General features: G+C 41.1%; 1 protein-coding gene across 4 annotated transcripts in view; it reads left to right on the forward strand.

Annotated features, from left to right (window-relative positions):
- The window catches only part of PITPNB (phosphatidylinositol transfer protein beta), a 63,185-nt gene that overhangs the window by 15,977 nt on the left and 23,880 nt on the right, over positions 1-23,328 (forward strand). For 2 of the 4 annotated variants that reach the window (XM_079942128.1, XM_079942127.1), the window contains exons 4-7: positions 1,943-2,034; positions 2,694-2,701; positions 3,227-3,301; positions 4,887-4,970. In XM_079942128.1, coding sequence (XP_079798254.1) covers positions 1,943-2,034; positions 2,694-2,701; positions 3,227-3,301; positions 4,887-4,970 — 259 coding nt within the window. Of the gene's footprint in view, positions 1-1,942; positions 2,035-2,109; positions 3,302-4,886; positions 4,971-23,328 lie in introns of those variants that run through there. The other 2 variants (XR_013831223.1, XM_079942126.1) reach the window with 1 other exon arrangement.

The following is a 23,328-nucleotide window of genomic DNA, read 5'->3' on the forward strand; positions in this document are numbered from 1 at the left end:
TAGAAAAAGCATGTTGGAAATAACACAATAGGCATTTGGAAGCAAGACGATGAAACACTAAAACTTCCTTACAGATTTGGCTCATGCTGGCCGTCAGTAACTGACTGCCAATTTTCTTGTTTGTGTCAGCAAATTTTAAAACTTGATGAATATTAAGGTTTTTAGAATATTGGGCACTATAGGAATAAATAGAATAGTTCAGAGTATGTTTCTGAGCTGGTACACAGCTACTTTTCTCCTGCCTTTTTCTAAGTTGACCAAGTGAACCACTGATACAATCTGTTCGTCATTCTCTCAGATGACAGGTAATCTTGTAGCTAGTATTATAAAACATTCCCCATATGTATTATGTTATACCCTGATTAGACCTCTCCTACATTTAAAGGAGTTTTGGTTCCAGTTTTTTAGCAATGGAAGAAATAATTTGGACTGCTTAGAGATTCCTTGACTTTTAATGTGATATTATTTTCATGTATCCTGTCTTTTTTTGTTTTTTGTTTTGGTTGGAATACATTTATTTCATCTGTCTGTAAACAAGGCATTTAAGAGTTACGGCATTTTTTAAAATACATATTAAATCAGGTGAGTTAAACTGTAGGGAATTCCTAAACTGTACCGTTCTTGGTACTGCAGAGGCAAGGAAAGGACTGTCCACACTACTGTAGCTGTGCAGCTCTCTGGCTGGTGTGGAGTTCATTCCATCTACCTTGCTTAGTCTCCAAAATTCAACATAGGAATATCTTTGTTCAACTGCTCAATCTTACTATGGGGCTAGCAGTCCTCTCTGGGTCTCATGTATCTTTAGTTTGTTCTTTCTCTTAGTTTAGGAAATTAAGTTGTGCTTGAAAGTTGTCAGAAAGCAGCTCTGATGGAAAAAATATACGCAGGGCTTCAAGTTGGAGGATATCATTTTGACATACAGTTATTCAGCCACTTAAGTGCTGGTTACATGAAATAATGAATTAGTGCTTAACTCATAGTGTTATTGAGGGATTAAAGTGAAGAAAGGCACGTGAAAGCACCCAGCTGCATGTCAAATTATAATTAAAAAGCAGTAACCACTGTTTAGTGGGCTCTCACTGCACTGCACCATTGCTAAACACGTTACAGATTCTGTCTGATGGAATCCTCTCAATAACCCTGCGGAGCAGATAGTATGAAGTCCGTTCAACACAGGAGGAAGTTAAGAGCGCCAAGTAATATGCCCTAGGTCACACAGCTTCTAAGCGGTGACGTTGGGATTTGAATCCAACCTGTGGAAAGCCTGTGCATGTAAAACTGCTTTCTGTACTGTAGGTACCGATCAGTAAAATGGTCATTTCATTTGTACTGCTTTGAAGACTGATAAAACTGATTTTCCATGTTTGTTAACCAGTTGTGTTTTCTGTTTGTGGTGTGTCTGTGGATGTCCTTTGCCCATTTATCTGTTGGAATCTTTCCTGATTATCTCATGAATTTGCAGAAACTCATCATGTATTAATTACATATTTAACCCATCTACTCTGACCATACTTGAGGCAGCAATTAACATTCATTTTCCAAGTCTACAAAATGTTATACTTGAACATATTTGAATATCTTACTCTGTACATGGATCCTTCACATTATCATTTTCTTTAAGTTTATTCTGTAAAATGTATTAAAGGACTTTTATTCAGAGTCGTTATCTTATTTTGGCAACTATATACTGCATTAAGAAACAATGTGGTGTAGTCTAAACTGCAGGAGAGAACTTCTGTGTTGTATTATGTGCAGGTTGAATAGCTTCAGTTAACCCTTAGATCTCATATTAGGGGAGTAGGTCAAAAGCCATAAGAAAGAATTGCTTCTATTTTAAAAAACAATAATTTTATATTTGAGTACTCTTTGAAGCAGTCTGATAGCAGCCAACGAAGAATTAATGGTGCTGTTGAAAATATATCCAGTATTTCTCTCCTCAAAGCAAAGTCCCTGCATTCGTGAGGATGATTGCTCCCGAGGGCTCCTTGGTGTTTCACGAGAAAGCCTGGAACGCATACCCCTACTGTAGAACAAGTAAGTCTGGTTCCCAGAAACCGTTTCACCCTTCTACCCTGCGGCTAATGAGGAAAGGGACTGCGGTGCCCGCGCCTTAGAGAAAGGTAACATGAAGCAAGGCCTTCTTTGGGTTGTCGGGGAGTCACTGCACGCACTGGCAGAGAGGCAGCTGGGCTGGGTCCCGCCCCCAGGCCCTAGTGAGGGACACGTGTTCATTCCCAGATGACAGGCACCTTGAGGTCCTCCGTTGACCAAGCAGGCTCCACGGGGAGCAAATAAAAGGAATACAGAAACCTTAAAGGTCATTCTCATGCACAAGTGTCATTTGATGTAGTTTCAACAGTATTTTACTTGTATTGCCACATAGTAGAGGAAGAATATGACGGACAGACTCCTCAAACAGTTTCCTGTTGTTTGCTAAGTTAGCCTTATAAACGATGTTTTGCTTTTGTGACATTATTCTTTTACCATTGTTTTAAAATTAGATTATTGATTCCACAATCTAAAGTATCCTATAGTGTCACTGTTTAGAAGTTGTGTTTTGCAGATATAAACCAAATGTTCTGTGTTGGCAGGTAGTTTAATCTTTGTGACATTAAATATTGTGACAATTTTGGCTCCAATTAATATTCTGACATTTTTCCCCTTTTGTCGCCTACCTGTTTGTTATGCCTCAGTTGTAACGGTGAGTAAAACTCTTTTTGTGTCACATACTCTTCATCTATAAACTTTGCTTTACATAGTAATATTTTCAACTATTTCTTGCTCTTTTCTTAAAACTGCCCACTGCTGCATGGCTGCTCCTCAGTGCTCCTGGCAGCAGCTCGCGCTCCACCTCGTGCTCCATTGTTAAGGGGCTCTTTCCAGCCTTGCCTCAAAACTCTCCCTATTCACTTTATTTTGCTTCTGCTACTTCCTTTGAATGCCAGATTCACTCGCCAAACCTCACAGCTTCTTTACTATTAGCCCTGTGTGCTGTATGACAAGCAGGGTTGTTTACATTATTTAAAAGCATGCAGCAATTGGTTGGCCTGACAAGTCTGTAAAAGTAGGCAGCTAATGGTTCTTTGTCACTTGAGGACCAGTGTTCCTATGTCAGTCTTCCTATAGAGTCAAAGCATGGATACTTGTGCTGGGGAAAGCTCCTGCAGACATGAGCCCCAAGAACCAGTGGAAGATCACTATCATTTTACTGTTGTGTTTTCTGCAGAATGAATATATGAAAGATGATTTCTTCATTAAAATTGAAACATGGCACAAACCAGACTTGGGAACATTAGAAAATGTAAGTTTTGACTCTGGGCTTTCAGTGTAGAAGGCCCTGGAAATGGGAATACTGTAGTCATTTTGTCATCACCAAAGTGATGCCACCTGCCTTAGATGAGCACCTGGCCACACCGGGGTGTGTGTCAGATTGCGGTGAGGCAAGCACACAGCCAGAAACAAACGGGCCTTCCTTGTCAGTCCCTTGCCCTGGTGTGTGAGTGGACTTTGGTGAGGTTGCTGTTTTTATCATCACTTCTCTTCCTGGGACAGGGAGAGCATAGATAAAAATTCACAGATAATTTTTTTCATCTTTTCATCTGTGTATTTGCCAGAGCTGCTCTGCATAGCAAAATTGATTGCTTTAATTTTCACCTCCATTCCATTTTGCTGGAATATGGGTTGATTTCAGAGAAATGGCCAAAAGGCAGGAGGGAGAAGGTACTTTGACTGATTTACAGAAATGTTGACAAGCTCCTGCCTTTTACAAATTGGTGCACATTTATCCCTAAAGTAAATTACCAAAAACTCAGTTAAGACTCAGTGTAGTCATTAACTTGTAAGGTTTGGCAGGGAACTTGGGAGGGCATCTGGTATAGGTTGATGCCCTGGCCCAGTGGTTCTCAAAGGTGTGATCTCTGGACCAGCACCAGCATCTGGGAACTTGTTAGAAATGCAGACGGCTCAGGCCTCACTGTATACCCACTGAATCAGAATCTCTGGAAATGGGGTCCAGCAGTCTGTTTTCTGGTGGGCATTCCAGTTTGAGAACTACCGTTCTAACCTTATGATATGCTGTTATGGGAAAGTAAGTTTATGGTAATTGTTGTAGATTCTTTTCTCCCTGTGGTTTAATGTTATTGGTGCCAATCAGTAGAACTTTAATGATAATTTGTAGTATTTGACTTGAGTTTTTCTTCGAGATGATCATTTGACTTTTCACGTTTTTTTTTTTACAGTAGCTCTAAAATTTAGTCGAAATGAGATATTTTGGTATGCTTTAGTCTGTATGATTTAATTTGCCATTTTTAGTTTTCAAATGGGCGTATCTTTGGCAGTTTTTAAACAGTTCTTTATGGGTTCATAGATGGAGTTTCAGAAATAAATGATTGAACAACATGAGGTATAGAGGAATTGACATCCTACTGAAACTGAATAGCTTTAGGATAATCAAATACAGGAGAGGATTTAGACCATACAGTGCAGCCTCTTAAAATGTAATTATAATGTCACCTTCTGTTTGTCTAGGACTTAGAGGTTACAAGGACTTTGTCATGTACCATTTGGGTTAAACATAGGTCAGGTACATTTTTTGTATAAATCATCTCTAAGGGCTACCAGAAAATAATGGTGACAGATTTCTGTTAATTTGGCATTATCCCCTTCCCTCTCCCCCTCCCCCACCCCCACTTATTATTTGGGGTTACAGGGGTAAAAGATTTTGAGATCCCTCCAGCCTTCAGACAACTAATTTAATGAAATAGCAATTTGGATTTTTTTATTCCTCATAATGTACTCCGAGAGTCTAAAGATAAAAGATTATGTATGTAAGTGTAGTAGTTTTGCCTAACAGTTTGCTTTGTTTCCTTTCTCTTTGTCATATATAGGTACACGGTTTAGATCCGAACACATGGAAAACTGTTGAAGTTGTCCACATAGATATTGCAGATCGAAGTCAAGTTGAACCAGCAGTAAGTATGATGTACAACTTGATGACGTTTTAACCTGTTGCCTTTTACATCTAAAAATTGTTTTATTTTTTTTTCTGGTATGACCTACCTTTCTACACTGAAATAAGCCTGGAACTTAGGTCTGGGTCCAAAAAGAGATCAGAGCAGCAAAAGAGATCAGAGAATAAGAGAGAAGGTGATTTGTTTTTTCATGTGGATTTCACCTTTGTACAAGTGATCCCTCTGAGAAATCCCAGTATTCCCAGGATATACATAGGAGTTTGTTTTCATTGGGGGGGAAAAAATAACATTATTTTACAAAAGAATTTTCTCTTGAGCTTCTTTAAATACTATGGGTCCCTTGTACATTTAAAGTCTGATTAAGAAAGCAAAAATTTAATTTACATACAAATTTTCAGTAATTCAGGGCTAAAGTTGTCATTTGTGGGAAATGGTTGATGGTAGAATATCCCAGTCTAACAGTTGTGTAGCTTTCTCTTTTGAGTCTTACTAGATGTAATTATTTGTACTCTAGACTTTTGACTTAATTAAAAAAAAATTTTTTTCCCAAACAGTAAGGACCCTTAGTCCTCACCCCAACCCCAGCAATTAAGACCCTTGTTATTACTTTGCCCCAGTTTATAAATGTGAACTCAGTTCTTGTAGTGTGTGGGGTACAGTTGTGGATTTTTTACGTGCTAAAATAACCGGTGGCCCTCTTCCTGCTAGTCTGGAGAACTAAAACTTTGCAATAAGAGTGGCAGCCCTTGGTTTGTCATGGCAAAGCATGGCACATTCGGTTAGGATCCCTTTCCATTTCATTTTTGTGCTTATTCCCTGAACTTGAGCAGTGTTGTAAGCTGAACAGAAATAACCCAGATAGTAAATGTCTGGTTTTGCCATTGAAATTGAAAGGTAAGCTTTCAAAAACAAAGGTTTGACCTTTTTTCAGAAATCACTGGGGTTGGGACTGCCAGCAGTGACCCTCTGCTAGGCCAGGTCCTGTTCTGTTTAGGGCCCCCTCCCCGATAAGAAGTGTGAGCACGGATAAGGGACTCTTGTCATAGAAATTCTTAAATTTTAGTCATGCTGTGATTTGAAGTTATTCTGTTTTAGTGATATTTCCACCTCTTAAGTTATATTGGACTTTTTTATCCTTAGAAATGAATGTATGTTCTGTTTTAAAAACAACATTCAGGTGTGTGTTTGGCCCCTTTATCTCTCTTGGTATCTCTTCCAGCCATGAGTTCGTGTGTGTTAAAGAGTGTGGTGATAGGGTGAAAGATCACTGGGAGTGGGTCACTGATGGCTAGGTCAGGGTAGCTCAGATGCCTGGAGCAGCAGTGCTGCCCACCGGGATTGGGTGAAGGCACTCGGATCGTATTGCGGGTGTTTGACTAAGTTGTGCTGGCCAAGCAAAACGGTCCAGTCTTGTGGCTCAGAGGTTTGCATTCCACCTTGTTCTCCAGCAGAGCACAAGGCACCTTTGATTTTGCCGGGGGCACAAGAGTAGTTCTTTGTTCCTGTCCTCAGGCTAAAATGGGCTCCCAAACAAGGTTTGCAGGCAACAGTGCAAGGGGAAAGAACAGTTCAGGCTGATTGTGCAAGAGCCCTGGAGGCCCTCATTCCCTTCCTTCCACCGCAGCCTCACCTCCAGAGAGGAGGGAAGGCACTGCTGGCCCGGGATGCACGATAGCAGCATTGCCACAGGGGCTCTGGCTGGAAGGCACCACAGTGCAGAGGCTCAGCAGGTGGCTCTCTTTTTGGAAGGATGTGTGTGTGGGGTGAGGGGGATAGATAGTGAGAGAGAATGGATTGGGCCCAGATGAGAGGGGTCTGCATTGTTGAGTCCATGGCGCTGTCACTGAGAACATACACTTTGAAACTAGATGGGCTTCAGATTCAAATTCTGAGGTCTTGCTACCTACTGGCTATTTAGTTATTTAACCTCTCTTCCTGATTTATGTTGTGAAAAATGGGGCTGATTATCTCACAGGATTAAATTTGAGCACTTAGAGCAGTGCCTGCTTTAATAAATGTTCGCCATTATTGTCATTATTCTTAGCAGGAGTTCTGAGAATCTGTACACCAAGCATTGTTTGGGGAGTGAATAAGTGTTCACATATGTATGTGTGGTTTTGTTTTTCACCGTTCATAGCTCCTGTTTTCCAAGTTACACCTTAAAGATTAGTTTAAAGTTTACTGAATTCACAGTACCTTTTTTTATTGTAATAAAATACACATTAGATTTACCACTTCAAACATTTTAAACGTGCAGCTCAGTGGCGTTTAATACATTCACAGTGTTGTACAACCATCATCACCATCTAGTTCTAGAACATTCTCACCTCCCCGAAAGGACACCCTCTACCCATCACTCCTCACTGCTCCCTCCCCCCAACCTTTGGCTACCACTAAGTGTTTTCTGCCCCTATGGTTTTACCTGTTTGGGATATTTTATATAGATGGAATCATAGCAATATCTGGCATTCTGTTTGTGGCTTCTTTTACTTTGGTATAATGTTTTCAAGGTTCATCCACCTTGTAGCATGTGTCATTTTGTCATTCTTTTTCATGCATGAAGAATAGTCCAGTGTATGAATACCATGTTCTGTTTATGCATTATTCTGTTGGTGGACATTTGGGTTGTTTCCACCTTTTGGCGATTGTAAATAGTGCTACTGTGAACATGTGTGGCACAGTAGCTTTTTGTTTGTGTGTTTTCTCAGTTGTGGAAACTACAAGTACAAATGATATCGTGTAGGGATTCTCAAAACCTTTTGACATTAAAAAAAGAAAGAAAGAACCTTAACATGCATATTTTCTGCTATAAAAGGAGAGAGGGGAACTCTGTGTGGTGGGAGGTGAGGGTGCCCTTGCAAGTTTGGGGCTTGGGGTGAGGGGCAGAGCACTGAGCTGCCTGGGGGCATGTGAAGGCTGAGGTGGGTAGAGCACGGGGAGTCATGGGGCTCGGGCTCTGCCTCTGCCTTCTGCACAGCCTCCTCCTTCCCCTCTGCTGGCACAGATGGTTGCCCCACTCTCTCCCTTCAGGTTCCACCCCCATCTGCTTGGCCTCCACTAGTTAATGTTTGCATTAGGATTAGCTCCTATTGCAAACACCTGGACCACCTGGCTCTCCTTACTTCTTGCCAGATCCAGTTTGGTTTTCTGTTGAATTAATTTGTTCCTTTGATTCTGCACTTTCATGTTCCTTGGAAATTATAGCCCACTGTGTCAAAGGAAGCTTTAAGGACGCACTTGCATTTCTGAAATGGCCATGTTGTCATAGCAGTCAACTCATATCGTGGGGCTCAGTCTGTGCTGCTGGCATAGCCCCCGGTAGCTCCTCAAGATGGTACAGTACCCTCAAGAGGCTTACACTCTGGGTGAGACAAACCCCGTACAGTGAAATAGTTAACAAATGGTGGGGGTGTGTGCTTGGTCCAGAGTGCATCAGGATTTCAGAGAAAAGAAATGATCTGTGAGGACAGAGGTCTGAAAAGACTGAGGAAGAGTCATAATATGACGACGAGTAGCGTTTTGATGGGTGGAGCGGTCCACCCCCACTCTCACTGCAGTTTTCCCTCTTACCCGTGTTGCTCTGATGTATGTTTGTTTGTTTTTTTCTCTCCCTTCTAAATAGAAATTGAACCCCAGAGGGAAGAATCTTTGTACTGTTAACCCTTGCTTCCCCAGCTCCTAGAACAGTGCCTGGGCTGTAATAGGTACTCAGTGAATGTATGTTGAATGAATGAGTGAATTGCAGGCAAGCAGAATATAAGCAGAGGTACAGGTGCGTTATCCAACGCTGAGGGAGAGGTTGGAATAATAGAGTTGAAGGGGGAACCTTAGCTACCTAGGCCTCAGTGCTTTCAAACTGTGCTTTGCAGAACCCTAAGTTTCTTGGAAACCACTCTGGTTGTTAGGACGAGTGCCTAGAGCATGGGGCTGGGAAGTTCCCTCTGCCCCTCTCCCAGCACAGTTCTGCATGTCTTACACTAGTCTTCACCATACGATTTACTTTGAACACAGTTCTGCAGCTACACATAGTTTGGTTTCAGGGCTAAACAGGGAGGTCCTATTGTACAAGTAAGGAAACTAAGGCCAGATAAACTGCGTTTTTCTCAAGGTCGTTGAGCTGATGCCTGAAGTGGAAATTCTAACTCAGTCCAGTATTTCCACTGACTTGACTCCTTCCGAGCAGAGGCCCTGTCTGCTTTGTCTCTTTTCAAGCTGCCGCTTGAGCACTGTCTTCCTCTCCTCAAGCTGGTCTGCCACTGGCCACGTCACACTTCTTGTTCTGGCCTCCCTTCTGGGAACCTTCCTCTCTGTCCAAAGCCTGTGTGTCCTGCAGGATCTGCCTCCGGGGGATTTCACTTTCGTTGGCATCAGTCTTCCCCTGTGCTGAGTTTCAGCTCTTGTTCATTTCTTTGCTGTGTCTTGTTCTGTGTTCAGGAACCCATCCCCTCTTCACAGAGTGGTGACTTGTGAATAGGTGTCAGATGAACCTGATGAGCTTGAGGGCAATGAAGAAACTAACCTGTAACACCTGGGTTGGGCGGGGGTGAGGAATCAGGCACTCACATACATTCCCTGTGGGCGTGTAAGTCGCACAACCTCTGTTGCAGAATTGCAAATGCACGTGCCTTTTGCCCCAGCAAAAGTCCACTTCTAGGAATTGGTCCTACTCAATGTGAAGTACCAAATGTATAAGCATAAGATTTTTATAAGGAAACAGTCTGAAGTCTTAAATGTTTCTCCATCGATGGGGAGCTGATGAAAAACGTGGTTCCACCCGTATGGTGGAGTTCAGTGTAGTCACCAGAAGGGAGTGAATCTTTTGTACTGATAGGGTATCCTTTCCAATAAATGTGGAGGGAAAAAGATAATATCTATATGCATGTATTTGCTTGCTTACGTATAGAGGTCAAGAAGTGTGTATAAGATGGTGGTGACAGTGATTCTTCAGCAAACGGGAGCAGCTAGATTAGATGGCAGGGGGATGGGGTAGAAGAGTCAGGGTCTGGCAGAGACATGCCCAGTGGACTGGCGGGGGGGGATGTTCTCACTCAGTGTTCAGTTTTCTGTTGCTACGTGACAGATCACCACAAGCTGAGTTGCCGTGTAATGTAACCTAATCAAAGAAATGACAGCCCATCACCTTTGCCACAGTCTCTTGGTTAGAAGCAAGTCACAGCTTCCACCTGTTCTCAGGGGAGATTACACAAGATTGTGACTCACTGGGGGAAAAGGGTCATCTTAGGATACGTCTGCCATACCAGTGGCCAATTTTTAGTACCTAAAGTTTGCTCTTTAAGGATTAAAGTGATGCTAGAATTGGGAGCTTGGTTAACTGTGCATGGGCCAACGAGGTGGATTTTCAGTAGGGAGACCTGAAGGTGTAGTCACCTCTCCATGCTCAGCCTGGCACCTTAACTCCTGGAGGTTTTAGTCTCAGTCTAATTCCTTGGTTTTTATTTTGTTTTTAATGAACTCTGGTTTTACTTGAATGAGCTAAATTTTCTTAAAACGTCTGAAATGGTTGAATTTCTGTCCTGCATATTACTTGCTTTAAAAGAAGTAAAAACAGTCGAAGAAGAAGTAAAAACAGTAAAAGAAGTAAAAACAGTAAAAGAAGTAAAACAGTAAAAGAAGTAAAAACAGTATTTTGAGAGGATAAGTAGTCAACTCTCCCAAATCAGGACAAATGTGAAATGGTTGGGAGTTAAGAAACCAGGAAGTTGGAAGTGAAGCTTGAATCTTTTTACTCCACCTGGTGGCGGGTGTCTGTCACTGCAGCTGGATTTAATACAAACACAGCCCTGAACGTTATTCTAGTTGAGAGTAACTGTTGACTGCTTTTAGCGTTTAACTCTCTCTGCTGTGTTGCTCTCCTTGTAGACTTGCTGGGTTTTGGTCATGCTTATGCACTGTACTTCACCATGCATAGAAGGCATGTGATTAGACCCACAGTGTAACTGAATACTTGGGTGGATGCTTTGACATATTTACATAATCGAAGGATGACATTGTCAAACTAACTCTAGGAACAAGGAGTTGTAAAAACTGTCACTGTGATGCAGAGTCACAGAGTAATTTGCTACAGAAATCATATATACATTTAAATTTATGGGTTATTTGGTTTTTTCCTTGATGACTTATGGGAAGTCTGCATAGGACTGTTACTATAGCCACCATTCTCTGGTATTTTCTAGAAGATAACAGCACTGCCTAATGAAACAAGCTGAGCAGTCTGAGATTTCTGCTTAAATGTCCCCACCCAATTTCTTTTGGCTACCATGCAAAACGGATTTCTTGTTTTAGTGGAAAGAGGCATTGGAGTGAAGTATTAAGATGTTATATCCTTTTAGAGGGAAGGCTCCTTCTGCTTGTAATTGCAGCAGCCACTGAGCACAATCATGTTCCATCAGAACACACCCCCTGCCCCCACATCTCCTCCATCCCCTCAGCTTCTTGCCCCTCCCCCATTTCAAATATAACCCAGCTATCACTCTTGAAAAGCCTTCCTCAGTAAATTGGGTGCCCCTTGGGGGCCTGGACTGTACTGATCATGTCTGTGTTTCTAGGACCTAACAAGATGCTCAACGCCTGACATGCAGAGAGCTCTTCAGTAAAGGTTTGATCAGTCAAAGAGAATTTGCAGATTTTTTCCTCTGTGGTGTGAAAAAAAAAGCAGGGCAATGGGGAGACAGTTTGGAGGAAATGAAGTTTTTATTGTTCAAATATTAAATGGACAAATGCTACTTTAGCTCCTTCTGTACTAATTCTGGATCATGAAGTATATGTGATGTGCCTTCAGTTCTAAAAACTGTGTCCTTTCTGAATGAGCAGATGCCTTTCTGTCAGATTAAAAAGTGTTTCAGTTAGATCAGATTATAAGGAGGAGTCAAGGTGTCCAGCGTAAAACACCAGAATACAAGTTTTAAAGTATTTTTAATTTCTAAAGTCGCTGTTGATACATAACCACAATAAAAAGTTGAGAATTCTTTAAATGTCCTGATGAAATGCACATGCATATCTTCAACTCATTTCCAAAATATACACAAATGAGTCAGTTGACATCTGCTTCTGCTTTTTTTTAAGGTATGAATTTGAATCTGGCCCCTTTTAATCATCTCCAGCACTTTGTCTAAGTAGCTTTCCATGATTTGTATACAAAAGTCACTTCCCAGGAGAGGAAGAGTCTTTAAAGTGTAAGCCGAAGTGTACACATGATTAACATCAGAGAGACCTTCGTTTTTGGAAGTAATTTGAAAGAAAATGAGCACAATTTAAAAAAAAGAAAAGAAAAGAAAAAGAAATTGGAACCACATTTTAGGTATTTATGTGTAACCGGGAAAGGATTGTATCAGCCTTCCTCTGTAGTCTATGCTTCCTCTGAAGTACATGCTATGGGACTTTATTTTTATAATTTATAATTTTTTTTCGTGGAAATAAATGTTCAATTCAAATTTTTAAGGCTCACAGGTCTAAAATTGATAAAGCTGAACATCTGCTTTTTAGATGTCAGTAATAAGCAAATATTAATGGCATAAAAGTTTGGGAGATATAGTTGAAAAATATAGATCTATGCCAAATTAAAATGCATCAGGTTTAAAGAGAGAATAATTTTTTTTCCCTTTTTCATCATCTTAGGGTGTATCAATTAAAGGTGAAAGATTTTTCCCAAATGAGGCATTTCAAAGCCAAGAGTTGCCCAGTTTTTAACCTTAGTGTTGTTTCACTGAAGATGGTATTCCTAAAAGGAAGAGACACACAAGCTAGAAACTCACATGCCATATTGTTTCTGGGTCACAGAAAGGATGTGCAAGGTGTGGTCTGATTGATCACATCCTTAGTGGAGACTCCTCAAAGAGCTCAGAGGGGCACTTTCATTGTGAGTGACCCAGGAAGCTCGTGCTCTTAAGATAAATCTCAGATTTCATACGTATCTCTTCCTTCTTCTGTCCTTTTTAACCCCCCTCTGCCCCATTTGTTACTTTCAGGTCCTTATCCTTACATGCTCATGAGTATAATTGCCTTGGTTGCCATGTTGTGTTTACCCCAAGTCCTTTTTTTTTTCCTCCACATTTGCGATTGTCCCCGCCCCGGGAAGTGGTGGAGAGGAGGTATCTCACACTCTGGACTCAGAGCTCTATGCCTTCAGCCCTGATGCCTGCCCCCAGTAGCCAAACCTCCCTCCCTGGGCTGTGCTCCTTGGGTCGCCACTGTTGGACTCCAGACGGCTCTGTGCCATCTCCTTCCAGTAGAAAACTTCTCCTGAGCAGCTTTTTCAACAGGAGCTCCTGGAGCAAAGTGTGGCTCCCCTCACTAGTCCCGCTTCTTTCCTTGCTACCCCAAGGGACACGGGAACTCCCAGGTGAGAGGCCAGGGCTGCTCATAAAGTTCACTCCCTCGCGGGGCCTGGAACCCCTCTGCTCCGTTCCAGCCCATGTAGTTTCCCCACTTGTTTGGGCTCCTTTGGAGAACACCCCCACCACGGCCACAAGGCCGTACATGTGTGGATCTCAGTTGTGGCTGGATCTGCCCACTGGTCCAGTTCTCTGAACGTTCTTTAGAGGTTACAAGCTTCTTTTTAGGGCCCCTGAGGCCCTCTGGGGAACGTTGTGCCTAAGTCCTAAGCTAGAACTTTGGCCAAAACGCTTTCCTTTTAAGCAAGGTCTGCCCGTGGGCAGCTTGTTAGAGATGAAAATTCTCCTCCTCCCAGGTCAGAGCCTTCCAGGCCCTGGGCTGTCTCTGTCCAGCTCTTTAGGTGATTTCTGCTCACTCTTGGGAAGTGCTCTAGTATGCTGTTACTGGTCAACATTGTAGAGGGGGCACTCTCCTTCTAGGATTTTGGAAGCAGAAGGAACCTCAACTGGAGGCCATGGTCCCAAAACATTCACACCAGTCGCTAATTTTACTGTTCAGGAGTTTCAGCTCAGGGAAGTGCTGTAACTTTCCCGCAAGCCACGTTACCAATGGACTCAAAAGCAGGGCTGCTGACTTATTTTTCTAGAACATCTCACTGTATGCTGTTCCTTCCTTTGCATTATGTTGATTAAGAGCATTCTCAATTTATTTAAAACAAGCAAGTGCTGGCTCTTCCATCCATCTTCTCTTGCCCCCCGAAATAGCAGCTTTCGTCGTGGCCTTTGTTACCTCCATCCATAACTGCTAAACTCGGGCATATTTGGAAATTTGCATACATACAACAGAATAGAAGGATTGGAGACCCTAAGATGTCTTTTGGTGTGCGTACTTACAGTGAGCACCACTCATATATTTTCATGTTCATTTAGCAAACATTTATTGGAATTTGCTATTTGCTCTGTGTTGGCGTGGTAAATATTTTTCCAGATAAACTAATAATTGTATCTGTCTGAAGAGCCTGCAAGATTCTTAATCAGTGAACATGTTAAAAGTGTTTCTAAGTGACTTGGAGTTCGTTTTTTCTGATTGTGTAGTCTGGTGGTGTCGAGTGCCCTCCACCAAAGAGCTTTTTTTCTCACAACTGATAGAGACCAGTGCTGGGCTCCAGGGTGCCTGCAAAGTCCGGGTTCAAAGGCTGACAAGATGGTAGATTTGGAGTGTAGTACTTTACTAAATGAAGAGCCCCCACCGTTTAATTGCGTATCCAAAGGCAGTAATGGGATTGCTGGGCTCATCCAATCCACTTGTAGGAGTCCCGTGGTGATGGTGGTCTCCAGGAAAATGAATTGGCTTTTAAAGTTTGTGCTTTTTGCTTGTTCTTTCCAGCACTGACCATTTGTTCTCCGGTTATGATCCATTTGTTTGGCGAATGTGTTTTGGTGGGCCCGTTTTAGTTGAGAGCAGAAGTACGCTAAGCTGTATCTGATTTTCTGAAATCTTGGTTGCCTTTGGAAATGAACATGTAAGACTTGCCTTTTCCACCCACTTAGCTGTTGTCACTTTGAACACCATTCCATTATTTGAGTATTGAACAATCTGGCACTTCATAATTGTTTTAAACCATGAGTATGTATTGTTTTAAAGTTACTGCTCATTTTAAACATACTTTTTTCCTAAATGTCAGCCATGGAAAGCTGATGAAACTTGGTTTCATTTATTTAGGCATGTAAGTTTTGGTCACACTTTTAAGCAGTGCTTGTTTCTTGCGCTCTAGGAAGGATTCGGGCATATCTTTTCTTTTGATCAGACATTCTGTGAGACAGTACCCAGATGTTACACATTTGAGTAGATAGTCTTGGCAACATATGCTTTATTGCACTGCCTTTAAAAAAAAACTTCATAATTTTAAAGAAATGTAAGAATCACAAAATATGCTTTCTAAATAATCTTTATAAGATTAAAATTTTTTCTCTTTAAAATCAGAAACATGAAATTCGACTGGAAAAAGTTAAATATTTGATCAGACCATATGAAATTGTTAATATTTGTCAGCTTTTGAGCCACAAAAGTGACACTTTTGGGGTCAATCTAATAGACTTCAGAATTAACCATTGGTAGCTGATAACCCTAAATGGTCAGCGCTGACCGTCACTCCATTGTTGCCCACAGCTTTCACAGAGCGCCTGCATCTTAGATGTTACTTTTGTTCCAGCTGTTGCCTCTCACTTCCTAAGAAGGGCTTTCTGCCTCCCAGAGCTGTGGCTGCCCCATTCTTCAGCCGTGAAGAGAGCCTTTGTTTATTGGAAGTCTGTGGCCGGGCTCCAGCAAGTGCGAGGAGCCTGTGGTTGCCAGATGCTTCAGGTCTCCTTGGCATGAGCAGACACTCAACCCAGTAGAGTACCTCTCCCTTCTGCCACTAGAATGAACCTAGACACTCATTTCTATCTTGAAAGGGTGTAACTTATCCCCGGTATATGTGCAAGAGCTCCAAAAGCTCTTTATTAAAGTGTGTGCATCATAAAGAGGTGAGAGCTGTGATCCAGCTCCTGACTTGTAGTAGTAGCCTCCTTGACCTCTGGAAACTAAAACAGAACAACTCAAGTACAGGTTTTGAGGTAGTGGTGGTTTTGCTTTTGCTTAAGAAACTTCACTTGTCAAAGGCTTATCTCGTCTCCCTTCGCTGTGCTGTGAAGCAAATCATTGTCAAGATCCTTTTCGTAGTGAGTTACAGAGGGTGTTTTCTTTTCTCCATTCTCAAAGAAGATATAAATAAGTGTAAGCATGGTTCTTATTAAAAAGAAATGTGAAAATGTTTCCCACTTTATTCTGCTGCCTTACATGGTCAAGTACTCTGGAACACTTAGATTTGCATCCAGTGGTGGATTTAGAGAATGTCCTGTGTATTTGAAGGCATAGTTGGATGGCAGTGCCCTCTTGTGGGAAAAGAGCACATTGCTTATTTCATGCTTGCTTAAATCTTAGCAAGAATTTTAAAATTTCTCTGAAAACTCTGTGTGTACAAGCTTATGTTGCGGAAAATACTTTTTCCACTAGAACCTGTTATTGGTATTTACTTCTAATCTCTTCCATGATTTCAAAGTAAAAAAAGGGAGGGTGGTGGAGGTGGTCAGGTGTGAAGTAGTTCCTAGGGGGGAGAAATTGTCTGGTAAGAGTTAGAAAATGGGTTTTTTTTTGAGCAGCTAACGGCAGATATTTTTAAAGAAATTAGCATAAACAGCTCCAAATCAAGTTTTTAAAGTCTGTTCCGTATAAAAGCCCTTTTCAGCAGTGTAAAGCCCTCAAGGAGAGGTTCTCTAGACCGAGTGGGAGTAAACATCCCTTAGGGTACTTGAGTCTTATCAAGTGATGAAGTGTAATCACATCACATTTTTGCAGTAAAGTTTCGTGGTGCCTGGGTGTCCACAGAGCAGCATCTGAGTCCTGGCTCTGCTCAGCCACCGTGAACTTGGGCAAGGAACTTCACTTCCTCACCCCCAGTGGCAATGTTAGTAACTTTGTTCCAAGGTTGTGAGGGTTAACTAGAAGGAAGTGTGTGCCTGGAACATAAGTAAGTTTTCCTAAAATGGTAGCAAGAATGATGCTGCTTATCAGATTTTGCTCTTGCTGTTAAAAAAAAAAAAAAAGTTAAAATTTTTTCTGCAATTATTTCCCATTTAGTGTTTGTTAAATTGGTGCTAATGGAATTAAGGGGGTCCTGGGATTTAGATGCAGCTGTGCCTGAAGCCCAAATCATGAACCAAAATGGACATTTTACTGGAGAGGGCTCACCCTGTGAATTTTCAAAAGGACATTCCCATTTTAGTGTAAGGAATTTGATGTAATATGTTCTGTGATCTACTGTCATTTAAGGAAATAAATGCATTTATGTTAAGCAAAACTTTCCTAAACATATTGTTTATGTTTTAGGCATACGCAGTTTAATTTTAAAATATATATTTAACAATCATCTTTAATAAAACTGACTTGTTGGTATGTTGAAACTTATTTCATTGGTTTTAAGAGTTTAAAATGTCTTCATTTTTAAATGCTATACTATATAAACATATAATAATAAATATAATGTAACAGTAACAAATATATTGTATATTTGTGTATGAAACACAGGCTTATCCAAACCAGTAGCCTACTGACCCCTGAGAGGAGGGCTGGGGAGTACCCTCCAGCCCTGGGCTCTCCAGGAACCCAGCCTCTGGAGCCCAACTATTTAGTTTCCCTGCCAGGTTGTAGGAGATGGAGACTGTCACATCAGGCTTTTGGTTGTAACTTCTTTTCGTAACCGAAATTCTGAGTTTTTTTCTCTTTCTCTATCAATTTGCAACCTTCCAAAGGCTTTGGGGGTCTGCCTTCATAAACATGACAGTGTTGGCAGGCTCTGGCTGTGATTCGGACAAGATGAGAAGGAATGGAGGAGGTGATTACTCTAGCTGTGCTCTAGCCCAGCAGTGCTCTAGGCTGTGGCCACCTTTCAGCACAGAGCTCTGCTGACAGCGTCTGTCCTCCTCCCCTGTCCGCCAAGCTCGCCCACCCCAGGTCTCTGTGCAGCATCTCTAGGAGATTGAAAAGATTACAAGAAAGTGTTCTGTTTGGGTGTGTAGGTTTGACTGCATTTCTCAGTTCTCAGGGCAGTTGTTTAAAAATTCAGCTTTAAAGATTCATTGGTGGAAAGCCAGTAAGGATTAATGAGAGTGTTGAATTAGAGAATTTTTTTTAATGCAGTTTTGTTCCTCTGAGGTACATTCAGTAACAGAAACTAGGCCAACAAGTTATTGACAATTAGTGGTCCTTTGGGAATCTGCTTTAATGAATAGATAAGAATGATTTGTAATTAGCATAATAATTATATGCAAATGAATGCTTCTGAATTGCTCTAAAACACTTCTGAACTGTTTAAACAGCCCTCCTGAGATCTTGTTACTCTATTAATTTGTGTAGCAAATCTTTTTTTCATAGATCATACAAAGATAAACTTCAGTCTAGCCCCTGTCCGAATTATTATGAATTCCAAGGTGGTAGGACCTGAATTAATGAGATTTACTTATACTACATTAATGGTACTCTATGGGAACCTGAAAGGGTGAGGAGTCACTGGGGAGATGTGATTAAAAATAGGAAAGAAAATTGCTTATTTGAAAATAACTGTTGAAATGAGTTTCTTAAACAAGTTAGTAAATGTTTTCTCTTTACACCTCTGTTACTTGCAAAATTTAATGCAAACTTTTTTTTTTTTTTTTTTTTTTAAATGGACTTCCCTTTTAGAGTCTGGCTTGAGTTTTCTCAGCTCCAGTTAGCTATGCACTGGGTCAATGGTGATAGAATCTGGGAACTCCTTTTTTCTAAGTGCCACAGTACTGGAAAATACAGGGCAGTGCTAATAAATGATGATGTTTGTTTATCTACATGTTTAATTCAGCTCTTTCCCCCATCCTGGCCTTTACTTTTAGGATGTGATTAGAAGAAATGAGCTTTGCTAAGTTGAGCAGCAATACCTGTGCATTTTAAACTTAATGATTATCTTTGAGCTATTTGAATAGACACCTAATTAATCATCTTGTGCTAAAGGAAGGCATTTTACAGCAGGCTGCAGGATCCTAATATCTCTCTCAAGTTTTTGTTTACCCTGTAGAATTGTTTCTCTTTGGGGAGAGCAAGTGTCAAGGAGTTGCTAGTGCATGTGGATTGGGCACTCTTTTCCTTTCCTTAGTTTACTGTAACCTCACCTGTGGTAACCAGGCATGGTTCTTTAAGCAGTTTCTGGTATCTGGAGCTCATCTCAATTTTTCCACAAGCTGTTAAGAAGCTCTTACCAGCCTACCCCCATCACCTCCTCACTCCCCCATTTATAATCATGAGTTCAGTCTGGCTCTAGGACATTGGGTTGGCTCAGCACAGATTTTTTACTTGCATTTTGGGGGACAGCCACTATGCTAAAAGATTCATAAAACTAATTTTTTTTTTTTTTTTTTTTTTTTTTTTTGCGGTACGCGGGCCTCTCACTGTTGTGGCCTCTCCCGTCGCGGAGCACAGGCTCCAGACGCGCAGGCTCAGCGGCCATGGCTCACGGGGCCCAGCCGCTCCGCGGCATGTGGGCTCTTCCCGGACCGGGGCACAAACCTGTGTCCCCTGCATTGGCAGGCGGACTCTCAACCACTGAGCCACCAGGGAAGCCCCGTAAAACTAATATTCTTTGTCTTCAAAATGAATCTGGTTTCTGTTGAGAGTTTCTATTGAGAACTGTAGTGAGTAACAGATGTACACCCAAGAGGTAGCCCAACTTTTGTATTCCAGTGACAGAAAACAGTTATTTATAAGAATTTAATTAATGTATTCTGTGGCTCTAGCATGGAGTCTCAGTAACCCATTTATTTACCATATTTTATTTTATTTGTTCTCCAAAGGGTGTCTTGACTTGCCTTTTTTACTTAAATAAGAGTTTTCAATTAAATAGAGCTGTATTAACACTTATCTGAATCTACCTTATGCTGATACCATTGTGTTTTTCTGTTGTTCAGGCGCTAGCATTGGTGGAGCAAGCAGTGTCTGGGGACATTACACCTAACTTGATAATGATGGTTTTACTAAACCGTTCCTTATCCTGGCCAGGCCTCTGGGCATTATACAGACAATTAAAATTTGATCATAAAAATTTTTAAACACAGTGCACCTTAGCAATAAGATTTTTCTACTTTTAAACATGATTTTAAAACTCATTTTAAAAATACATTTCCTTGGCCTAGTGAATTTGCTTTCTTTTTTTTCCCAAGGATTACAGAAAGTGCATAGCAAATTCAGCCTTCAGAATACCCAGGAGCTGAAGACTCAAGTAGGCTACAGCTGTCTTCACCCACAGTATTCTAAAAGAACTAATGAGATGAGAAGTCTGCAGCTGGTGGCAAGCACAATAAACCATGAGCCAAGGGCTTCTCTTCATCAGAGCCTCCCCTTTCCCCACGGGATCCCAAAGGAGACAGAATACTAACAAAGCCAGCAGGCTGTCTCATTCCACACTATTGCTCATTTGCAGCTATAATTGGTAGCGGAGGTTGCATTCTGTATGCTGAAACTGTCATACATGAAGGAATATATTTGTTCATTGTGATACGGATATAAATCGGCCAGTTTTCATAAACAGAAAGACCAAACTAGCTACCCAACAATAAAATTGTAGCAAAAAAGATACTGTTCAAAAAATTAAATGTTTGTTATAGAGATACAAAACTGAGGTTGTTAAAACCACACCTGCTTCCTGCTTTTTAATATCTTGCTACTTAATTCAACTGATTAAACATTTACGTATTCAAACTAACATTAAAAAGCACAAAAAAATTCCTAGGTTTTGACAAGATGCATTATCCTCATCTGTCAAGGTTAAGGTGCTATTGTTAATAATTGGGTTTTGTTGCATTTTCAGTATATCCTTAATGTTTGCTGCTTTGTATTCAAGAGAAAAAAGTGGAGAGGGAAGACTTAGCTTTGGAGATATGTGTATATATGTGTATGTGTGATATTTTATATGTACACACTCATGCCTTATAGGAAAATCCACTTTGGTATCTCTGGTGCTGCTGCTTCTTGGTGTTTTTGAAATGTGTTTTGCTTATCTGGCTTTTGTGGACACCTTCTGCTGTCCTCCTGTGTGCTGGACTAGAATGAGCCCAGGACAGAGGGTAAGAAGGCTTGTGTTCAAGTCCTCAGGTAGGTGAGCCATTGCCACCTTCTTGTTGGACTGTGGTTTCCTCATTTGTGAATTGAAGCGACTTGGGTGGTCTTCAAGGTGCAGTTCACCTCTATAATTTTGTGAATCCGTAGTTCAGAAAAGTTATCCAGTGAACAGCACTAATGATGAAGGCTCGGAAATAAACTTTCAGGATCAGTATATTAGGTCCAGAGTGGAGAACTTTCAAAGTGTTATTCCATGTTCTTCAGTTAATGAATCTATGTCAGATAGGCATTGAAAATCCCTTAAGGTGTCACCGTGGCATGGAGCTGGGTGGGGTTAGGAAGGAGAAAGGAGTGTTGTCCAAAAGTCCATCTAATCCAACGGCTTACATTTTCACATTCACTGGTGCTGTAATCATGCTTAGACCCAGCTCCTGGGGTGAGTCACCCCTTAATTAGTTTACCTCTACATGAAAATAATTTATGCTGGTACAATTTTTAGACCAAGCTCGCTTTTCTTAAGTTAGTTCTGCCTTGGTTTATGTACTACCCTTATTGTATACTGTCAGCCCTACTGATACTTGTGTGCACTTTGTTTTGTGGATTTTGCTTTTTCTTTCTCTCGGAGCTGGTGAGTTTAGCATCCTCAGAGATAGTTCTGCAGTCTCTATTTCGTCAGATTTGTCTTCCAGTTGTGCCATGTTTTATTGGCTTAGTGTTTTCCTTCTTAATGGTACATAAAATAATGGAGCATCCTGTAACTGGCAGCCTCTTAGATTCAGGAAATGTGGTGTTTACTATTCAACTCATGCCAGGCTCCATAATATCTTCGATTTTGTAAAAAACAAAAACTTGAGCATCATGCCCCCAGTAAGGTCACACCCCAGTTAGTAAAAAAGAAAAAAGGAAGTATTTTTCCTTCAAATGGGATGAACTGTTAAATGTTAACCACTGGTCAGACCTCTGGGCATTATACAGATAATTAAAATTTTATCATAAAAAAATTTAACACAGTGTTCTTTAGCAGTAAGATTTTTCTACTTTTAAACATGATGTTAAAACTCATTTTAAAAATACATTTCCTTGGCTGGTGTCGGTTGGTTTCAATTCTTTCTATAACTCTCCTCTCCATTCTCTGTTGGCAGTCAACATGTAGCCCCTGGGGTTTCGATTACCGTTTCTTTGTCTCTCTTGCTTTGCTCCCAGCTAGACTGATTTTCTAGGAGCCAGAACCAGGTGTTGGCTCTCCTTGTGTCCTTAGATCCCTTAGACTGCCTCTTAGCTTAGCATCCTGTGCACTGCATGGTGCATATGTAATGCACCTTTTCTGTGATGGCTGTTCAATAAATAGACCTTGAATCGAGGGAGAGGATGTCAAAAGTGATTATTTGATATAATGTTAAATATTTTCAGTTTTGGAGGAAACTGAGCTTATCTCTGGGTTTCCAAGCCTCTGACCTAGAAGAAAATGGGGTTACAAGTATTTGTTCGTAGGACAGCTGATTTCTCACTGTGAATCCAGGTCTTGAGACCACCTGTACAGTTGATTCTTTTCTCAGTCAGCAGTGAAGTTGTTAATTTTTAGGGTGCGGTTCTAAATTGGAATTTAAGAATTCATGTTAGCTGACAGTAATTGAACTTTCTGCTGATGTGCCCAGACACACCAGCTAACTCCAGTTGTCTGACTCCTTGCAGTTGGCTCATCCCAGTTTGTCATTCCTGGACAGTGCTGACTGACCTCGTGCCTGTAGCTGCGCCATGTTGCGTATTTTAGCAGTAAGGCTCAGCATGGCCAGCCGAGTTTGCCTGCGTAATCGTCTTAACCCTCTGGGGGACCTTTTTGTAGCTTCTTAGAAGACAGCGGTTAGGAGTTCAAGGTCACACATTTGCCCAGTTATCTTTCTTTAAAGTTTTGTTGTCTACCCGAACCTCACTCTTCTCCTTCCTCACGTAATTTATTTATAACTTTCTCTTTAGGAATTATTAACATGTCATATGCATTTACTGAATAACTGTTGAGTCTTGATTGGCTGCTTCTCAGCATGTTTTCTTTGATTTTGAAAGTTTGTATTATGCCTTGGCATGTGTTCAGTGCTTGCACTGCCCCTATCTCTAAAACAATGATTTTTTTTCATATTGACTTGTCTGGGCATTTTTCTCAAAGTATGTGGTCCCTACATAAATGCTGTGAAGGACCCCTGGTTTAAAAATTCTGCTCAAGAAGAAAGGGGCTCTCCTTTTGTAGTATTTTCAACTGACCTCTGTTCACTGTTACTGTTACAACTCATTTCTTTTTTAAAATCTGGATGGTAGCTCTTCAAAAGTAGTT

Source organism: Stenella coeruleoalba, assembly GCF_951394435.1.
Source record: "Stenella coeruleoalba genome assembly, chromosome: 14".
Lineage (NCBI taxonomy): Eukaryota > Metazoa > Chordata > Mammalia > Artiodactyla > Delphinidae > Stenella > Stenella coeruleoalba.